The following is a 21409-nucleotide window of genomic DNA, read 5'->3' as shown; positions in this document are numbered from 1 at the left end:
TCCACATGCGAATGCATCTTGTTTCCGAAATAAATGTATTGTTCACTTCCCATTGATTTCCTGTGATTTTGAAAACCCCGCAAGGAATTTGAAATGTGGATTATAGATGCAGAATCAATCCACCAGGTGTTATGACACACATCAATCATATTAGATTCATAACAAATATATGAGGTCGGATTACATTTCTTCTCAAGCAAGGCCTTAAATTGCTGACAATCCTTCTTCATATGCACCATCCTTTTACAAAAGAAGCAATTTTTTTTTTTTGGGATTCCTTCTTAATGTCAGCTTTGTGAGGTATTTTATCATTTTCCTTCTGCTTGCCTTGCCTTGCCTCTTAAATTTTTATTATGTTATCAAATGAACACTATCTCCCAATTCCATAAACAGCCTATCTTCCTCTTGAACACACATGGTCATGAGTTCATTAATGGCAAAAGTATAGCAGGAGTGCTAATATTTGTGTATGGCGCTCACTTTAGTGCTAATATTTTTTTTCGGATTACTTAAGTGTCAAATTGGAGAAAAAATGATCACCAAAGTGCCAATTCGGCCAAAAATGATTATTTAAATGCTAATTCCGATCAAACAAGACGTGTGGCATTTTTTTTATTAAATTTTTAATGTTAGATGTCAATTTTTTTAAAAACAATCAACCAACGTGGCGTCCGCATGGATTGTTCAACTTAAAAATAATTATTTTTAAAAAAAATTAAATTAAAAAAAATAGCCTAAAAAAATGGGGAACAGTGAGTTTGCAGCAGCGAGGGTTCAGTGGGGGTCGCCGGAACAATCACAAAGGCCAGAGTCATAGAGCACCCAACCTTTAATAAAAAAGAATGTACATTGCGTCTAGCAAAAGAGATCCCAGCCTTTGAAAGTAGGGGCTGAAAGAAATCCAGTGAGCTGAGAAAAAAACAAAGAAGATAAAAAAAAGAAAACTATGGTGGCTAGTAAAGCCCCGAAGATTCTATGGGAAATTGGAAACGTTGAAGTGAGCTGTGGCTTATAAATAGGAAGATGAGGAGATAACGGGCGAAGGATATTCATGGCGCGATTGGATCTTCTTTGATTCATTACGACCAGCGCAGTTGTTCATAGTTCATTTTCACTTGCCAAACCAAACCCTATGTTTGCACTAAGTTACTTACGGAATCTCAAATCATTTCCGAGAAAACTTCGTTCGAATTGCATGTGTTAAGCGATGTGCAAAAACCAACTTCTTAGTGCTTAACTACCGCCCATAAGCTTACACCTGCGTCCGATCGCCCGAATCAAAACCTTTCTTTTCTTATGATTAGAGGGAAGGATCACTCCTAAATGTAGCCTTTATCAACTATAAGATACCACCCGACGCACTTGGGTACTTCCATCCGCCAATCAAGGCTAGTGTAACGAAGGGAGCCAAAAAACGTGAGCGCCCCTACACGAGCCTTATTGAAAAGGCCTCTAACTATAGATAGGGCGTTAGTGCTTTACTAATAACATAGAAAGAGTTCCAACCAAAACCTACTCCTAACAAGTTGCTGAGTTCGGCTTTCGGGACTACTTATGGCTTATGGTTTATATAAAAAAGAGCCATCGGCCTTCTTTCTTGTTTAAGGGCTACTCGACTTTTTGAATAGAAGGAAGTGGGATAGCGGAGGTGATTTCGATAAACCGATGTATGAGCTGAGGCTCCCATGTTCTGGCGACCCTCCGAAAAAGTTAGGTCGTAAAACGGCTCATAGGGAGTCAGAAGCAAGCAGAGTCAAAGGCGGGTCAAACTCACATAAGCATAGGGGGAGAAACATTCATGAAAAGCGAGAAGCCATGCCATGGGGGACTAACCAACTATAAATAGATCTTACTTAGGGCTAAGAGTAGGAACATCTATTAGTCTATATCGTGGGTCTACTTGTTACAAAAGGCAAACATCCCCATTCCAAAACATTCACATTAGTCCTCGGGCAGGCATCGAAAAGGGGACGAAAAGAGTCTATTTACCTTTGCAATATTCCGGAATGTGCCATGGCCCTATCCATTTATCTCGGCGACCCCCCTCGGCCATCCCCCACCCCTCGGCGACAATCTACGCCAATCAATACAACAACTAAGAACGAGTCATGGTTTCATTAAATCCGAGGGTTGGGTGGCTTTTGAGATCTTGTGGTGCACAAGAAGATCGACAGTTGAAATTCAACCAATTTGGCGATCCTCATTGAATCAGTACACCCCAAAAAATTTTCAATTTCCATGAGACGTGCGCCGAAAGGTCCCTTTGAATTTTGTTGAACCATTTTGCTTTATTTCGACGTGATTTATTGTAGCTAGGTGAGCTATGTGGTCCATCGAAGAAATTAACTATTCTTGAGCCGACATTACAGTTCTCAGACAGATGGCACACGACCCTAATTTGACCGACCAAGGCCTCAACATATAGAATTTTCAGATATACCATAGAGAAATTAGTCACTGCCTCATGACTTTTATTTGTTGCGAGCTTCCGACAGCGGCGGAACGCGACGTGAATTTATGTAGCTAGACATAAATTAGACCATATGTGCGCGAAAAGGGTACGCCTTCGCGATTGCGAAATTCGCGGCAATGCAAACGACGCGCATATATTTTCGTAGAATAGCAACCCCCATAACCTCGACGTTGGTGAGCCCGTTTGTTTTTCGTGGACCTCGACTCAGCTTGATTGGAACTGCCCCCGCATAGTAGGTACCCAAGAGAAAGCTGGGTTGACGGCGATTTGAATGGAAATCGAAATCAACATTCCCGACGTCTCGAGATTTCGGAATATGTGTAACTTGCCGTGATATCACAAATCAATCAAACACGTATTATATGTTAATAATATGACATCGTTTCATAATTCTTGTTTCAACAGTCGTTAATTAAAGTTAATTACAGATTGCTCTGTTTTTTTTTTTTTTTCTTTTCTTTTGGGAAGAAGTACCGATGGACCATCTTCAGCTTAAATGCTATTTCCAGCTGAGCTACGCCTAACCAGCCCTTAGCTGGCGGCATCAATGCAGTTTCGAGAGATAGCCCCAGTCTCGTGTCTAGGTTACCAAAAAGGTTGAAACTTTGCATATTTTGGAGATTATGTGAGTTGACTTTTACAATACATTTCACGGTTCTTTTGATTGGGGAAAAATCTCATGAAAATACCTTTCAAAAAATCAATTTTCAGAAAATAGTTAGGTTTTCTATTTTTGGTGATATGTGATCGAAAACATTTTTTTGGTATTTGTATCTCATTCGAAAAATGATTTCAAATTCATGACTTTATCTGGAAAAAAAAAATTATATTTTTAAATAATTTATTATTATTTATTTTATTAATAATTTTTTATTTTCCTTGTCTTTTTTCTCCCTTCTTTCTTGGTCAGTGGCCGACCACGGTGACAACCATAGGAAAGGATGAGCTCAAGCCTCGCCAGATTGGCGAGCTTGTCCTCTCTTGTGGTCGGTCTCGACCGGCCATCAGCCAACAATGAAAGAAACAAAGAAAAAAAAAGAAAAAATATATGTAAAATAAAATTCAAATTTTTAAAATGAACAATTTCGAAAGATGTTTTCATCTCTTTAGATTTTTGAACTCACTTTCCTAATTTTATGCATGAATTTTTTGTTGATCGAAAAATATTTTCTGTTGACTAATTCATTTTCGGAAAACCAAATGAGTGAAAGTCTGGAAAACCAATTCCCAAAAAATACGTTCACTGAAACAAACTAAGAGAGATTTCAATTTGCAAAGCTACATCAAAATTCGAAAGCAGATGCGAGTGCAAAACGAGTTAATAAAAAGAAATCTCCATTTAAGACCATCATTCATTCCAACATTGAGTTCTTCTCAATTGAAGGAAAACAAAATTGGCAAAATTTTATCTGCTGATATCATATCATAGCACATAGAGTACGCGTGATCGGGGAGATGTAAATTTTGAGTCATGTAATTGAGAAGGTATTTTCGTTAATTGTGGATATAAGTAGCTTTCATCTTGCGTAACCGGCCAAAAAGAATCGTCAAATTGCCCGATGTTTTCTCTAATCTCTAGGCTAGGCATAACACCATCGTTAGCATTTATATTATAGGTTTTGTTAACGAATGCCTTCGAGACACTAACTAATCATATCTATTGAGGAAAATGTTCGATTTCCAGTGCATTGAATACATGTAACACAAAAAAGACAATGCGTCGAAAATCATAAACATTTCCTAAATGGGCAATTAATAAGTGTTTTCGAGTTAACGTTGTTAGTCAAAATCTGATCGTTACTAATAACTCATATTAAATGGTAAAGCATTGAAACCTCTAGCCAGTAACCAACCAAAATTCCAGTCGATGGGGAGGGCCTAACTTTTTTAGAACCTAAAAGAAAACTAACTTATTATATCTACTTTTCTGATAAAATTACGAAAAAAGTCTTAAATTATTGCAATTATATCAATTCAGTCCTAAACTTTTTGCATTTATGCCAAGTCAGCCCATCCGGCCAATTTTGACGGATCGGTGCTGACGTAGACTTTTTTAAAATAGTATTTTGAATTTTTCATGATGTGTTTTCTTTTTTATTTTATTTTCTTTAGTGTTTTTTTTTGCAACTCTTAGCGTTGGAAATGGTCGCAAGCCCTAGGTCAGGGCGTCGCAGCCCTTGCCCTTGGCTGGCGACCCTCGGAAAAAAAAAAAGAACCTAAAGAAAAGGAACGAAAAAAGTATAAAATTTAGAAAGTTATTAAATTATTATTTAAAAAATCCATATCAATGCCGATAATGCCATGTCAACAACCAGCCTGCCAAAATTGGCTGGATGGACTGAATTGGTACAAATGCAAAAAGTTTAGAACTAAGTTGACCAAAAAAAAGTTTAAAACTGAATTGACATAATAGCAATAAATTTAGACTTTTTTTGATAATTCTCCTCTACTTTTCTCGCATATCTAGGGAGCCTCCTTAAGGCCCAAAAGAGAATCTCTTCGGTGCCTAAAAAAGCTGCTGTCTCTCGGATCATTCGAGCTAACTTTTGGGTCGAACGATGTAATATTTCCATGCTAGAATTGTTGATGCGCATGGGATCCCGAGACATTAATGAGGTCGAGAAACACGCCGAACAAATCGGAAAGCATCCACATCGCAGTTAAGAAGGGCCAAATCCCTTCGTGAATTTGTTTGGTTTGTCATCGATCCAAGGTTGACGTCAGAATCAGCCCCACAAGAACTCAAGACCAAAGGAGTTCTCTACATTCAATAACTCCTAATGTAGGTGGACCACTCTCCTTAAGTTGATGTGCTACTTGTCGCAGATGTCGTGGGAACTTCCCAATGGATACATTCCAATAATGGATAAAAATAATGAAAAAAAAAAAAACAAATGGGTCCTCGAATACCTATCTAACATCTACAAATTAAATTCGGCTAATAATTAATTATATCATATATGAATTGTTCACGCCAAGGTGTGTTCAAAGATGGGACAAACGGAAACATCAAAGGGCACCATCTATTAAAAGACCAATACGACGCTTCAGGAAGAAAGCAACCGGAAAGAGGTTGGTACACGTAACAACAAGTTCCATTTTGGTCGTTGCAAACCTCTAATTAAGTACAGTAAATTTCGACAAAAAAAAAAATTTCGGTACAGTAATTAAACACTGGCCCAAGAAAAGTACAGTAATTAAGCATATGACGAGAGCGGACAATTACGCAAGGACTTCACTATCGTAATATTTTTTTTAGTGACTGTGAGAATAATAGCATGGCTCTAATTATTTCAGATTTGAAAGATATTTTTCTAAAAATAATCGTGTGTATTGCTTAAAATAATTGATCGATGAAAAATGTTTTTATCACCAACAACATTTTATGTCGACTCGTAGACGATGAAAATATTTTTCGTTCATTCATTATTGTAAGCAATGAAGGTGGCCATTGTTAGTAAATATTTTTCAAATGAATTTTTTTTTTTTTGCGAAACAAACAAAGCGTGGTATAAAAAGAAAAGAAAAGAAACGACCGCTATGTATTTCCTCGATGAACAAAGAAACATAGTTCATTGCATAACTTTCTACTAAGCAAAGAAAAATGTCATTTTTCCAACTGGAGGCCACTATGCTCTCGTCGCTTTTAATTTGAAATTCGAAGTAAAGGCTGTCGTTCCCGGACAGTTTGGAAACATGAAGAACATACTTTCTGTCTTTTCGGGCCACCAAATTAAAATAAAAATTCCAACTTGAGGCCCACTGGTGTCATACTAAAGATGGATTTCTTTGCATTTTATGGTACTAGTTAGGGATTCCTCCATATTACCTATAGCTATTCCTTGGACTAGAATGCCTTGTGCTTTAGGAAATTTACCGCAATTTATCCTAAGTGCTGAGGTCGTGATTACCCCGACATCTTGCCGAGCCTCGGGCGATGCCAGATCTAGAGCCACTTGAGGCTAGTGAGATCGGCGATGCCTCCCTCTCTCCTCCTTTGTCCCAAGTTTCCCCCGCCCCCTCCCCTCTCTCTCTCTCTCTCTCTCTCTCATAACTTGCAAATCGGCATCGCCTGAGGCCGGTGAGGTTGGGCCTCGCCTCGGCGATGTCTAATTCGGCGTTGCGAGCCCCCAGAGAGAGAAGGGCTCCAATAGGGAAATTGTTGTCTAAACCCATCCTATCGGTATCGCTATCCTGATGGATTAAGTCAAGATTTTAGCAAAGAATTCGATTAAGGTTCATGTCCTTTAATGTGGTCAAATACCTGCATTCCACATTGTTCATGCAATTTGATGGATTGACTAGGTTTAAACTTTAAACAAGTACTAATAAGAATGCATGCTTGTTTATTTGAATATGAGATGAAGAATGCCGGCCTGTTATAGAACAAGAGAGGTTAGATAGAAGTTGTGAGACTTGGGAGTCATCTTATTGATGCAGTTATTATGAAGCTTGAAGCGAAAACAGAAAAAGAACAGGAGACCTAATGACTTCAATTTCGTGCTCGATCCGGACTTGGGAGTCAGCGAAGTAGATGCTGCCTGCTCGGGAGATGACGTGGACGCTGAGGGGGGCAACAAGGCGGCCGAATCGGTACCGTCTTGTTCGAAGATCTTTGCGTCGGGGGAGTCAGGCGACGGGTTTAGTATACCTAGGCAGAACAATTAATCCTTCACGAAATACCGATTCAAAAAGTACAATGTAGCTTGCCTGGAGATTGTCACATTTAAATAGGCAAGGCCAATCACTAATGAATGCACGATTCTAACGTAAGAACAATAGTCCGCCTCAAAGTATCTCGAAAAGACTGAACAGCGAAATGTTTCCGTTAGCGGAATTTGTTCTGCCTACTCGTTCATCAGACAAGTTCTGATACATTTGCCGCATTTACTTGGAGACCAATTTGTTTGAGAGTTTGATTGTGGAAAAAGTATAGCGTGAGGGAAAATTTCTGTTACTCGGACAATCAGAGACTTTGGCATCAATGTTGCAGATGGATGGCATCTGAACTACCGAGGTTGTGTTGACAGGGAGTCCCATGGAGGGATCAGCACTTTTCTTGATAAGGACAAAGAGGCACTTGGGCTTGCTCGCCTTCACTTCCCGCGTGTCCTCGCAGCACCCGGGCGTCAGCTTCTTCGCGCTCTCACGAAGTTGATGCAGGAAGCAAGGTTCGCCATTTGGTCCGCGCACTACTGCTCTTCCTCCTCCATGGTCGAATTTGCGCTCAGCGTGGCTGCCACAATCCAGAAGAGTGCCATTCTCTTGCTCAGAATGATCCTCATGTTTCGCGCACAAAAAAAATTCACTCTCCACGAGCAACACTTGGTTCCCTAATCTCTTCTTGGAGCTTCCATGATATTTACACAGACTAGAGTGTTGGGACATAAAATCGACCTGAAGTCCTTATCTTCTGGTCATAGCCATGCCGTTCCAATTTCACCGGCCATATCGCCATGACTAGGATACTCCCATTTAAGCAGCTCTTACATTAGACTAAAATGGCAAGTTTGGGAGTGCCTAAAGAAATGCAACTTTCCAGATTTCAAAGGGAATTCAATTTCTTGAGCTTCAGACTGCCAATGATATCCTTATTCAATTCTCAGGTATCACACCTGTAACATCCTATGTTAGATTCACTAAAGCCAAAGAAAAGAAGATCTTATCTCTAATCAAGAATTCAATCAGTTCAGGAATAGAGTTCACAGATTTTCATTCCTTAGCGAAATTTGCGCCTTTCGACAGCCGCAAGTTTTTTGAACAAGGACAAGCAAGCCAATTGGATTTGAGTAATGCGAGTTCATCTTCTACTCATATCGAAGAGACTCGATCTTCTGCTTGAGAAGAGAAGAAAACAAAGGCAACTGGTGTAATTCAGCATTCAAAGTTCAATGAAATTCCATATTGAAACATTCATGAATGGATCATTTGCTTAAACAGAACTGTATCCCAGTAAAAAAAAATTCGTTCTTATTGACAACCAATGATATGTCAACCGCGATGTTTGAGCGGAAACCTGACGAAGTTACTGTAAATCATTTTCAGCTATTAGCCTTGCTGCATTTCAATCATGACTTCAATCTATCAGAGTAAAAAGCTCTCTGAATTTTTCACTCGCCGACTTAGGCAAGCAAATGCACACGACCATCGTGCCACTGGGATCAGATTCCCCTCCTGGAAGCAAAATGCAAACTTGCGGCGTCGGGGTTAGGTCTATCGGTCCAGCGTAAATTGGCCTTCCCCAGCCAAAGTCTGCCGACTCGTAGATGGAGAACCTAGTCCACTGCGTGATAGTCAACTTTCCGCCGAACTCGAGCCTTGTAGGCCTGTGAACTTCAATATAATCAATCGTAGATCTCAGATACTCCTCCGAAACGGCGAGCCGCGCTTCATGAACCAAGGACGTCGTGCTTGAGAGACTCCCATCAGTAAGCTCTGACACGGAGCTCACTGCACAAGCCACGCAAACAGCATTGCCATAAAAACCATTCTTCAATGGCAGATTCTTGAGCTTCTGGCGAGCGTTGACAGAAAATGTAAGCCTGAGTTGGTAGTCTCGTGGTTTTACATCGAGTGCTTTCACCCACGATCTCCAGATATGAGCAGCCATAGCATCAAAAGTTGTGCATGGGAACATTTCATCTTTAGCTAGGGTCTTGACCCTGGCTTGAAACTCCGGGCTGATCTTGTAGCACCTCTGCACCGGCTTGGCTATCCATAAGGACATTGTGAGGCTCGATCCATCATCAATCCTCCTGAACTCAGTATGTGGGAATTTCACCACTGGTGGATCCTGAGGCCAGAATTTTTCCCGGTCCCAACATGGCTTAGGATCTATAACCAGAGTTCCTGACTTTGATGTGGCAGCCCACGCGCGCAGAAGTTGCATGGCTCCGAGCCCATCACAGATGCAATGGCAGAGCCTTAGGCCGAGGCTAAAGCCACCGCAACTAAACCTGGTCACCTGAGCTATAAGCAATGGCATGTCGAATATTTTATACGGCTCCTCATTGGAAAACCGGTAAACCAGAGGCTCCCAACCGGGGTTAGGCACGGTAAGGTCTCCCAGATCGGCTAATACCATTTCGGAGTGAGCCTCCACCATGAGAGCCCCTTGACCTGTTCCGAAGAAGATTTCTAGCTTTCCATTCTTGGTTTCTCTTATCCTACCTGACAAAGGGTAGTAAGGAACCAGAACAGCTGCCAATGCATCATGCAGTACATCTGCCAGAGATCTTGATTCAGATGTCAGAGAGTTTGATCTATAAAAATACACTGTTGGGGTGAAGACACGCGCTCCGATCATATCGTCCAGGTTCGAGAGGTAAAGGCTGTCACCAGGTGAAGCAGGAATAGGCCCTGCTGGTAATACTGGGAATTTCCGGTCGATCGTGATCGGGACGTGAAGCTGAGGGAAATGGACTTCTTGTACCAAAGGAGCCATGACAGAGAATGGTGATAAGAGGCACTAGCAAGATGTGGCATTTGTACTAGATAGAGAACAAATTTCCAGGATAAACAAAGGTGGTTGGACCCATACGGACGGGGCTTCTGCTTGTTTCGCCGAAAATGGTGTAAAGAGTGGCGCTTTACCTTTCATTTTCCCCTCTTCCTTTCTGAGAGCAAGGATGACTGCTTTCAAGACGATTTCAGCTGAAGGTTAATAGGAGGTCACACGAACATAGTAAGTGCATGAAGGCAGGTCTGTTGAGGTTTGGCAGCTTAAATTCTGTTTGCCTACTCTACGATTTGGAGAACAAGTGTTCAACTAGAACATAGCTAGATTGAACCTAACTTTAAGGTTAAATCAGACAGTAGGAATCAAAACCTAACATAGCCAGTATCACGTTTTTTCTTTCTTTTTTCCTTTTTTTCTGTTCACATATTAACATTCTCCTCCGTTTAGGAAGAACATGGAATTAAAACCATATGATGCACACTGAGACTGCACAAATAAAGCGAATAATGACAACCGCCCTGGTTTAAACCTAAGCAAATTAGTTTTATAGAACACTCTGGGGCCTCCTTAAGGGTTGGAGTCTTCTGTCTAATGAAATTTCAGATTTTATAACTAGGATTAGAGTGTCATTAAAACTATGCATCTCTTTGTTAGAATCCAATGGGTGGTGAGTTACATGCCCTATAGCCTAGGGTAAATTTGCTTAGGGGTTCAGCATATCCATTGTCAGCATATCCATTGTCGCATTTGACTTTCCTTCTCAATCTCCGATCACTCCGACATCGACATTTAGAACCCACCTAGTTGCATTTTGTTTATGCGCCACGGAGAAGGAAATCATGGCAGGGAGAAAACAGGAGTAGAGAAACATTTTTTTCCTCTTTCCATCATCAAAAACCATCTGTCTTGTTCAAAACCACTTTCATATCACTGACTCTCACTGTTTATCCTACAATGAACAAGACAAAGGACATGCTCATGCATAACAAAGATAACAAAGGCAGGAAAAAGGTTTTCTCAGTTCACCGCACCGGATGCTGATTATGGCAATTCTTCTCCTTTTTCTTTGCTGAGGCAAGCTTTGCACTCCTTGCAGCAGCCTCCACCGCCGCTGCTCTGGCAGCAGAACCCATCTCTTTGCAAGACATTTTCTTTTTCGTGGATGTCAGTTTCTTAAGCCGCTCTTTCATGTCAATGGTAGCATTATCTCCAAAGTTCTCAACCTCGGTAGTTTCATCTGTTCTAGTTCCAACTTCTATGCCTCCAAGTTGCTCTTGCACTTCTTTAGCCTTTTTCAAAGACTTGTCCTTCTTCTTTTTCTTTTTCATTCTTTTGCTTTCTCCAGGAGCATTCTCTTTCTTGTCCACATCTCCTTTGGAATCCACCGGTTTCTGCATCTGTGCATCATCTGCACGGATATACACGAAAATGAACTCCTCCCACAAAGGGAAGACCAGGAAGAGAAAATCAATTTAGTCCTGCGAGTGGAATTGAAGAAGTTGAATGCTCAGTTTTCCTTTTACACATACGATACATCCGAAACAACAGCAAACAGATGAGAAAGCAAGGAATCCATGCAAAACTGTAAAACCCGATATTCCACTTGTGCAGTAATCAAGGTATCCACAAGAGTGTCTTCAAGTATTTAGCAAGAAATAAACAAAATTGCTCTTATTTCCATCTATAACAAAACAAAGAACTATAACACAGAAAAAAGGAGAGATGTTATATAGGATTGAAAAAAGGGGCAATTACTATCCAAAATGTCCAAGATCATTGCCTGTGGGAGAATAAGAACCTTACAATTCCTTTACAGTATCTGACAGCAAAAACTGGGTGCCACAAGTGGAAATAAATCTTATCATCCACTAAACTGAAAAGTATCATCTAGCAATGCACAAGTACGAGGTGATAGAATGTGATTTTGAATAAAAGGGAGAATCATTCAAAAGTTCCATACTATATACGCCTTAAAAGAATGGTTGACATCTGGCCCAAAAGAAAAACAACAAGGCTGACAGAGTAAAGCCTAAGACAATGCTACACTAGATAGGAAATGTACGATAAATTACCTTGTGTTTCATCTTGGCTGCTTTTCTCTCTGTTCATATGACCAAACTCAGAGAGAATAGCTTCAAGTTCTTCAAGCCCTGTTTTCTTCAGTTCCTTCTTGGAAAGCTGCCTTTCAGTCTCTTTAGAAGCAGGAGGAGCTTCAATAGGCATCTCTGTAAAAGTTTCTCTGTTTTTCTTTCACGCCTTCATCACCCACTTCAACGAGACCATCCTCACTCTCACTTTCCTAAGGTCAAAAGAGGAAAATTTTGAAATGGCATCACGACATACAAGAGTGGCTCACTGTAATTATCACATATGGACATGACCATCGGGAACATATTTTGGTCCCACACGGCATCGGGATGATATTTAAGTGGAAAACAAAACTCGAAAAAATGAAAATGGAACATTGATCAGATTCTATGAAGACATAATGGGAAGGAAGAGAAATGACAGGCATCATAATAACACATGAACAACACAACATCCTTCAATGAAACAGCTGAAAGTGCTGACGTCCTACCATACTTATAGGACTAATTGGTTATCCGAACTCTTGAAGATCGAATAGATCAAATTAGTTTCACCCGCTTGAGTTGATTTCATAGAAATATGACAAGAGAAAGTTCTTCACTGAGAACAGCTCCTTTAGGAAGGAAAAGTTACATTATAATGGCTAATTAGTGGAGCTTTGTTTTGATCGCAAGTTGAGACATTTCGGATTGCATTATGGATTGCTATCGACAGGTTCACAACTTTTTATGGTAACACAAGTCGGAATTAATTAAATTGCAACCACAAGTGACATCAATTGTAGAAAGGCAAAGATTAAGGGCATCGACGAACATAAAACGTAACTCAAAGGGGATTAGCAAAACAAAATCATCAATTCAGCACATCATTTCTTTATGCACTCCCCATAGCTTATGCTTTGTGAATCCCATTTCAATAAAAATTTAGGCTACACACATGGATGAAGTCAAAGCACAATTAGCTTTGTCCTCGATTTAAAAATTGAACAAAGATGACTTTATTGCGGACAGAGGATCTTTAGAGATACGAATTGGAGTAACCTACGTCCCCTGTTACTGGTTTGGATTAAACATCTAAACCAAGTGGAAGTTCTGGAAATTGGTCACCTCAAAATGAATCTAGCCAAAAAAAAGATAGTCATTCCTCGCATCAGAATAGCACTGACAACCTTGTTATAGGTTGATGACAAATCAAGTTTGCTTATGGTACCAATAGGTGCAATCCATTTAAAAAACCAAATGCTAAAAGATTCACCTGAAGCTTCACAAAGTAATAAGTCCACAAAGTCTGTGGAAGCCAGAAGAATTCGGTGAATGGCCATCCTTTCTATGAAAAACTTATCCTCAGAGCCATTTTTCATGCAGCTCCCTTTTGGCAGGTATTTCTCTTTTACTTCTCTTTCTTCAGCATCAAAAGAAGAAGAATAGAAAAACATTAAATTGATTTAGAATAGAAAAACATTAAATTGATTTCTCTCCTTTACTGTCCTTCAAAGGTGGTGCAAGCCGATAATTTCCATCCTAAAACCACAGCCCAGGGACAACTTCTCAGACCAGCAGAACTAAAGCACCGTTACCAGACTACTCCCAATTTACCAATATCATTTCTGCCAAAGAACGGTCGGACGTTACAGCTTTATTGCTCAGCTAAAACCTACACAGGACATTTAGCAAGGTCCCTGATAACACTATAGCGCAAGCCAGGCGTGTCTAAGCAGCTTTTTATTGTAAAGGGTACAAAAATTAAATGAGCTGTTCCTGAGTGGCACAAGAACGCACCTATGCACAAGTATACGAATTGACAAAGGCTATTCACTCCTCCATCGCAAAAATAAAAGTGACTTCAGAATTATATTGGAGGGTTCTTCAGCAAATAAGGTTGAAAGATGATTTGTAACCTGCACCCTCTTAAATCGGCCAAATCCAGGATTTAAGTTCCAAAATTGCAGCTCCACAAGAAATTGCAGATCGGTACACCACACATGAAGGAGGTGACCCTCTGAGCCGACAAAAGTCAGATAAGTGCAAAAATGCACACACTTCACAAGAAACTCAGATTTGTTAAACAATACCTCGAATCCGTTGAACGCTAAACCCCAAATGCTAAACTTTAAGAGCTGAAGCTCCCAGAACAGCAATGCCGTCCATCTAGTTCCATAAACAACTCGAAAAACATATAAATGTTGCCCATTGTTACGAGTCAATTCTAAGCCTATCATATATGCTTACAAAGAGTATATTCTTCAATTTTACATCGTGAGTCAAAAATGTCCAAAGGAACAGAACAAGCAAGAAGATGGTCACATCGTTATTAAATACAGATGTTGGCATTTCCTCTGCATTCTCTTTGCTCTTCAGTCCCTCCTCCTGCTAAGATTCCTCTATCTTCTTTTGACACACACACTGACGCACAGAGATTACTTTTTAAAAGGATGCTGCCGAAGAAATGATTCAGAGTTTCGTTCTCTATATGCGAAACATAAAAACATCATTGCCATTTGCTAATTCTATATAAAAGACTTCCAAACATCCAACACAGTAGCATCTATAGGATCCACACAGGAAAGCTACCCATTACACTGCATTAGAATCTTAAAAGGTAAACAAAATAATCCAGCAACCGAAGAAAAAGAGCAATTGATTTGATTATACTCTCCACACCGCTTGAGGCCATCTAAAACATGTAATGCCAAAAAAGAGAAAAACTAAAGGGAAATTCCTATCACCAAGCTTGACCTCAAAACAGTAATGCTTGGGTCCTCTCAGTCTCAGCACATTGCAAATTCAATTTTAAACCACCAAAACTCCCAACTCACGAACCAACCACAATCGCAAACACCTCTTCAGAATTCAGATTAAAAGTGATAAGAGCGTGCAGCAGAAGTCCGATACCTTCACTCGGGAAGATCGCCAAGAGGGAGCCCAAGTCCGAGCCTGTTAACATATCTAGTTGGACCCACTTTTACTCAAAAGCTTAAGCTAATGAATTATGGGCCAATTTGGATATATTAATACCACATTAATTCTCCAATGTGAGACTTTTCTAACAAAACTCACACGTGCATTCTAACAATCTCCCTCTTATGTGTGATCCGGTCCGCATTGCTATATCACAACGCCACAACTCACATGTGCATTTTAACAATCTCCCCATCACGTGTGATCGGGCTCGCATTTGCTACACCACAACGCCACACCGGCCCGAAAACCGCGTTGGTCACCGCATTCCTTCATTGCTACACCACAACACCACAGCTCACATATGCATTCTAACAATCTACAATCTCCGCTCCACGTGTGATTGAGCCCGCATTGCTACACCACAACGCCACACCGGAAACAAATTGAAGGCCCACCAATCAACCATCGGCTCTGATACCATTTGATGAGAGCGTGCAGCAGAAGTCCGATACCTTCACCCGAAAAGATCGCTAAGAGGGAGTCCAAGTCCGAACCCGTTAACATATCTAGTTGGACTCGCTTTCGCTCAAAAGCTTAAAGCTAATGAATTATAGACCAACTTGGATATATTAACTGCTCTACACCACATTAATTCTTTAATGTGGAACTTCTCTAACACAACCCACACGTGCATTCTAACAAAAAGAGAAGACGTTCAGTTACACATCGACAGCACCAATGTACATTAAACCAATCAACCCAACCTCAAGAGAAGCCTCGGCCTCACTCTCCTCCGCCTTCGGCTCGTCGGTTCGGCTCCAAGCATGCTCTGGGGGCGCGGCAGTGGCGTAGTCGTCATCGTCGCCATCGTCGACGTTGGCCCACGATTTTGCGTTGAGAGGCGCCGGAGCCCAGAAGACCTGCTCTCCAGCTTCCTTGGAGGCCTCTTCATCGCTCTTCTTCTTCTTCTTCTTCTTCTTTAAGCTGCCAAGAGCTGCGAAGACGTTGGTGCTGCTCGGAACCGGAGCATCGTCCCTCCGGTTGATTCCTCCCGCCATTGACAGTCCACGCGAATGCACTTCGCTCCTTCTTGCTGAAATATTTCGAGGCTTTACTGAAATATTTGGCGACTCGGAAGCTTCGGTTAGTGGGGCAACTGTTCTGACCATTAACGTACACGAACCCGAACCCGAGAAATTAATCACGGATCGGATTTCTTTTTTTCCTTTTTTTTCAGTTTTCCATTTTATGGCAATTTATTATTATACGTTACATGATTTTCGCACGTGTTATTGTCACGTGCTGTAATTAAAAATAAAAAAGGAAACAGAGAATACTTTATCCTTACATGGAGCCCACCGCATGCACCAGGTTCATTTAAGCTTTGTGGAGGTACCAGATGGGATGATGTGGGAAGGATTCCAGGACAATTTGATGCCATGCCAAGGTTTTGGCCCCACTTTCTCAGATGAGAATCTTCAACCGACTTTCATCAAGAAAACATCAGTTGTTTCCAACGTCAAAGCCAATAGTTAAGTAGTGGCAGATTATCAGAAGAAAGTTCCTAGATTCATGTTGGTCAATTTCTAATCTTCTCGTGTCTTATTAGTCTTATCTCCTAGAGATGAGTTTGCATGTATTATATAGTCTTTCAACTGCAACTTTAAGATGGCATCGGTAAGCTCCTATCTATCTATAGTGTTAGTTTCGATGGAAAAAAAATCGGGTATTAAAGGAGCTGAAACATATTGAAAGGGGTCCTGAACGGCACTTCGGTAGGGTCTTCATGACGGCCTCGCCCATCCCACAAAGACCTCTCTGGAGGTGCCGTGCCAGACTCAGCAAAACCTTCTGTGGAAGTGAGGCAGCTACGATGGTTGTCCTCTCGCACCCCTTTCGATTGTTGTTGTCGCTCTCCGGTGGTGATTCGATCTAATCAAGGCCGTTGTATTAAACACATTGGTCAATTAGCCACTGGTACAGTTTCTTTGATTCTTGTCTAGTACTCACAGATGTTGTGTGATCGATTCAGGTTGTACCAATGACACGACTTTGATTCCTAGAGCGGTTGTCTCGAGCATTTTTTGTACCACCGGCCTTTGTCGGCAAATGCCAAAAGAGAATTTACATGCCCCCAAATAAGATAATGAGTTTTCTTCTGATTTGGAATTTTGACTAATTTTAGCACAAGACTCAGAATTGGAATGAAGATGACGTGATTAATTTTGTTTTGTTTTTTTTTTTTTTTTGACATTTAGCTCGCGAGGCAGGACAGTAACATAATCAATCCGTCGCTAAATGCCGAGGAGATGATGAAGACCAGGTTGAAATATACTCCACAAGACAATGAAATAGGTTGCACTTGATAAATATTAATCAGGTTTAACTGCAGACCTTATGTGCTTCAATGATCCAAGCTTGCTAGTTGCAAGAAGATCATGGGGTCAAAACCAAAATGCTGAATGAAAGAACAAATGTATGTAAATATACTCGACAGATATTAATCACGACGACAAGAAATTCAAGACAAAGCAACCGACATAGAGTTGTCAAAGGTCGTACCAACATGCTTAATGACAAAACCGTATATCTTCCGCTTCAGCTGCTCAATCTTTTCCATAAGAAACTCATCGTTTTTAGGCACGGCGCGATCCAACCAATCATTCACACTCTTCAAGTGCGACAAAACAGCTGTAACAGATCCGCAGTCAAGACTTAGTACTTTCCCGCCACCGCATTCGCCGAACACCCGAAATCCTGCATCCAGGGAATCCTCAATGAAACTAACAAACCACATTTGCATCTCAGACTGCAACTTCATTGCAAAGTCCGCAGTTTCTTTAATTCCGTGACCCCTAGTCCAAGCACAGGCAGAGTCGGATCGTGACGGGGAAGCCACTTTCATGTGGTTCTTGCCATGTGCCTTCACAGATTGTCGTTTCAGCAACGTTTTCTGAAGAGCTGATGCCGGCTCACTATTCTGATTAGTTAAAAAATTGACGATATCAAGATCAGTGGCCAAAGCTGCCTCCACCCAAATAGAGAATTTCGATTGGGCTGTGGAGATGATACTATCGTCGACACAAGCACGGTTGCTAGAGAGAGATTTGACAACACCAGTCAAACTCACAACTTCGTCATAAATCGAGAAGAACCGTTCAATGGAGGGTAAAGGATTCCCAGCCTTGGATGTGGAACAAAGTTCTGAAAACATGCTGAAACAGAAAAAGTACAATTTTGCTCAGACAGTGCCATATTGAACTATACAGACTAAAAGTTTTCGATGATACGACTAAAAGTTTAGACAGCACATAACTGCTGATGCTAATGATGCATTCAGACACACATTATCTGTGCATTTAAGCTCTTATTTATGCCACTCTCATGCTTGTGTCCTGTGGCTGATATTTTCTATGCTTCTGTATGTTTATTTATTAAGTTCCTAGGTGGAAAACAGAACTGGCGTCAAAGTTAGTACCTTAAATTCCTCACAAGTGACTCGGTAGCAGTGGCCTCCTTCAATGCTTCAGCAGCTGCAATGGAGGCGATAAGTCTCCGTTGCATAGCCTCCTGCATTTTAGTAAAGAAAAATTAGGATGATTTAGAAACAATACTTGCAGCAATTCTCTGTTCTTACAAAGTTATATGATGGACAGATGGATCATGAGTTAAAAGAACTAAATTTTGCTCCAATTGACAATATAAAGAGCGAGTTCGTTCTTGACTAACACCTTCCCAAGCCTCTGAAGTTCTTTACAGACAGAGTCGAGAGGAACACTACCATCAGTCCATTTCTTATCATGAATGGTAATTCCCGGAACTGAAGTGATAAACTCAGGTGTTCCGAATTTTGCCTTCTCATTGCTTGACGGATCATCACCGCTTGACTTTCCTCCAGCCACGTCGCTAAGACGTCTAGATATAGCAGCCTGTGAAAAAGACTCGGTATCTTTAAAGTAAGAGAACCCATCTAGATTGCAAATGGAAAGGGGTCACAATATATGGTGGAGAGGTTCAAAGAATTACATTCCCAAATGGAAAACTACCATTTAACACTAGTGGGTTTTAGCTGCGTGTTAGTACAACAGATTAGCATTATCAAAATGCTTATTGTCTTCTCTAACAAAATCATTTCCAGTGAGTGAAGCCATCTTGGTATTAATCTCCATAAGTATCATACCCATCAGAGCACTACAAGCAAATCTCAAGTTCATTGCATAGAACATGTATTAGTAATGCAACAAGGGTTATTCTTTCTTTTCTTTCTTATTCAACCTCGTGCGATTGCTACAGATCTTCCTCTCATCAAGAACAACCAGAAACACAGATCAACATACATGCTGTCTCCTTTTTATGAATTCCCAATTGCACCAGCATGGTATCTACTACAACGATGCACCTTATTCCAGGAAATGATAGCAGAAAAATGTGAATCACAATGAACAAACAAGCGCCCAAATTATAATAAGCAGGATAAAAATCAATCCTTTATTCGAATGCCCACTCTTTTCTGAATCCAGGCCTTTAGTTAATTTGCCAATTATGACAGGAAAAGATCAATACCTGAGTCCGCAAAATTGCTTGCGGATCGGGTTTGCTTTTCCCAGGAGCCTTCTCTTTCTGCTCCGTTGCTGGAGCTGCTGATGGTGATACTGGCTGCCCATCCCAGTTCTTCCGTGCTGCCTTCCCTGAACCGACCAACGCCTCCGAAACCTTGGAGACAGCAACGATTGTAGCCATCTTCTTCTTACTTGCTGAGTCCATCACCACTGGCGACACCTTCACACCGCCTGACAATCTCCGCCCCGGTGAAAGCGAAGCCCTCCTCGTGCATGGTGAAGCCTGCCTCCGAGCATTCGGCGACGGTTGCCTGTACCTCGATGGCACTATAATTGCAGGTTCCCTCGAGTTCCTCCTGTTCTCTTCCTTCGCAGCCGCCAAGCTAGGCACAACGCACTTGGAGGGTGCCGGAGACGCCGACCGCTTCCCCTTTCCGGCAGGCGATGGATCTCTCTCTGTAACAGGGGCAGTTTTCTTCCCGACAGACGCCAACCTCTTTGCAGTCCCAGGGGACGAGAATCTCGAGGGCTTCTGAGCCAAAACTCTTGCCTCCGCATCAGGGTTCAAATTAGGCAAATTGTCCCTCGGAGCAAGGGCCTGCCTCGATCTAGGCTTCTCCGCCTTCGGTTCCTCCTTGTCGCTCTCCGTCCTCACCACACCATCCAACTGCTCGCGGGACAAGCAGGCGGCGACCGGATCGGAGGAGAGGTCAGAATCGGAGGCCGGCTGGATGACAAAGTCCCGGCGGGAGGGGGAGATGCGGGCGACGAGGGGCTCCGGAGAGCCGAGGAAGGGGTGGCGGCCGGGGAGGGGCCGGAGGCCTGAGGCACGTGGGACAGGGGAGTCAGGGGTGAGGAGGAGGCGGTCAACGTAGACGAAGTGGCCGAGCTGGAGGCGGTTGGAGAGGATGAGGTCGGTGTCGCGGTCCGAGAGGGAGACGTAGGTGGAGTTGAGAGAGTCGGAGAGGTGGAGGAAGAAGCCATGGTTGGGCCAGAGGTCGTCGGGGGCAGAGAGGGCGGGGACGATGCCAATGACCTGGAGGAGGGCGGAACGGTGCTCGCCGGCGACGCGGGTGTTGGAGTTCATGGACTGGAGGAGCTTCAGGAGGATCCCCTGCGTCAGAGTCGCCATTTCTGTCGATTTGCCCTGCTTCTCTGTCTCTCTGCTTGTGCGTGTGGGTGGGGAAAAAGAAGAGAGAGATGTGATAGAGTGAATGAGCGGCTGAATCTGTCCGTTATGATATTCAAATTCAAAATCCGGCGAAATTTAATTTTGTTTTTATTTAATTTAAAGAAAGAGAAAAATTGGGAAGGAGACGGGACGGGATAGCGGCAACGGCAAGTGATCACGTTGTCGAGGGGCGTTACGGGGCGAAGAGAACGGAGTGATATGAGTAGTAGTGGGGCCCGGTTGGTCTTTCCACTTCTGGAAAGTAACTGACTTTTCCATGGAAGGCAGAGAAAGTAAACAAGGACTGAAAAAATTATTGATGATTTTAAATGGTTAATTATCCATTAGTGTGAAAAAAATACAATCGAAATTTAAAATTTTAAAAAAGTACAATCATATCATAGAACTTATTAAATTAATTCAATCGAGTCATTCCGTTAACTCCATATAATTTGACTAATGAAAAATATTGACGTTATTTTTTTTTTTTATTGTCTATGTCCTACGGGCCGTGACGTGGCTAAAACACAAAGGACAAACAAAAGAAACGTGGTTATGATCTAAATTTGATTTTTTTAATCTAAAAATTATTTAAATTAGATTAAAAAATATACCATTCTAAAGGAGGAGTCACCAAAAAGGGTCGGCAATGGTGGGTTGAGGATCGGCTAGGGTCGTCGGCCACTATCCGGGCCCCGGCGTCCTCGGCCAACCCTCGCCCCTTTTCAACGATGGTGGCTAGCAACGATGAGGGTCCTG

General features: G+C 41.7%; 4 protein-coding genes across 5 annotated transcripts; all 4 read right to left on the bottom strand.

The window, feature by feature from the left end:
• Positions 1–8234: 8234 nt before the first annotated feature.
• On the bottom strand, positions 8235–10088 carry LOC115754914 (fatty alcohol:caffeoyl-CoA acyltransferase). The gene has a single exon (XM_030694099.2). It carries the CDS (start codon positions 9915–9917, stop codon positions 8550–8552), a length of 1368 nt encoding a protein of 455 aa, XP_030549959.1. The 5' UTR covers positions 9918–10088; the 3' UTR covers positions 8235–8549.
• Positions 10089–10830: 742 nt separating this feature from the next.
• LOC115754916 lies at positions 10831–12169 on the bottom strand. Of its 2 annotated transcripts, none has more exons than XM_048277718.1 (2): positions 12005–12169; positions 10831–11340 (listed from the first exon to the last, which is right to left on the bottom strand). In XM_048277718.1, the coding sequence occupies exons 1-2, from the start codon at positions 12153–12155 to the stop codon at positions 10955–10957; spliced, it is 537 nt and encodes a 178-aa protein (XP_048133675.1). In that variant the 5' UTR covers positions 12156–12169; the 3' UTR covers positions 10831–10954. The 2 variants fall into 2 exon arrangements, 1 of the variants encoding a protein (XP_048133675.1); XR_007198179.1 differs by lacking the exon at positions 10831–11340 and adding an exon at positions 11727–11819.
• Positions 12170–14521: 2352 nt separating this feature from the next.
• On the bottom strand, positions 14522–16077 carry LOC125314742. Its single transcript, XM_048277697.1, has 2 exons — positions 15621–16077; positions 14522–14876 (listed from the first exon to the last, which is right to left on the bottom strand). Exon 1 carries the CDS (start codon positions 15976–15978, stop codon positions 15640–15642), a length of 339 nt encoding a protein of 112 aa, XP_048133654.1. The 5' UTR covers positions 15979–16077; the 3' UTR covers positions 14522–14876; positions 15621–15639.
• Positions 16078–17288: 1211 nt separating this feature from the next.
• On the bottom strand, positions 17289–20659 carry LOC115754912. The gene is made up of 4 exons (XM_030694091.2): positions 19484–20659; positions 18652–18849; positions 18399–18490; positions 17289–18135 (listed from the first exon to the last, which is right to left on the bottom strand). The coding sequence occupies exons 1-4, from the start codon at positions 20609–20611 to the stop codon at positions 17442–17444; spliced, it is 2112 nt and encodes a 703-aa protein (XP_030549951.1). The 5' UTR covers positions 20612–20659; the 3' UTR covers positions 17289–17441.
• Between the last annotated feature and the right edge of the window lie 750 nt (positions 20660–21409).

This window comes from Rhodamnia argentea, chromosome 4 (assembly GCF_020921035.1).
Source record: "Rhodamnia argentea isolate NSW1041297 chromosome 4, ASM2092103v1, whole genome shotgun sequence".
Taxonomy (NCBI): domain Eukaryota; kingdom Viridiplantae; phylum Streptophyta; class Magnoliopsida; order Myrtales; family Myrtaceae; genus Rhodamnia; species Rhodamnia argentea.
Note: the sequence above shows the minus strand (reverse complement) of the source record. Positions and strands in the feature narration are given on the sequence as shown.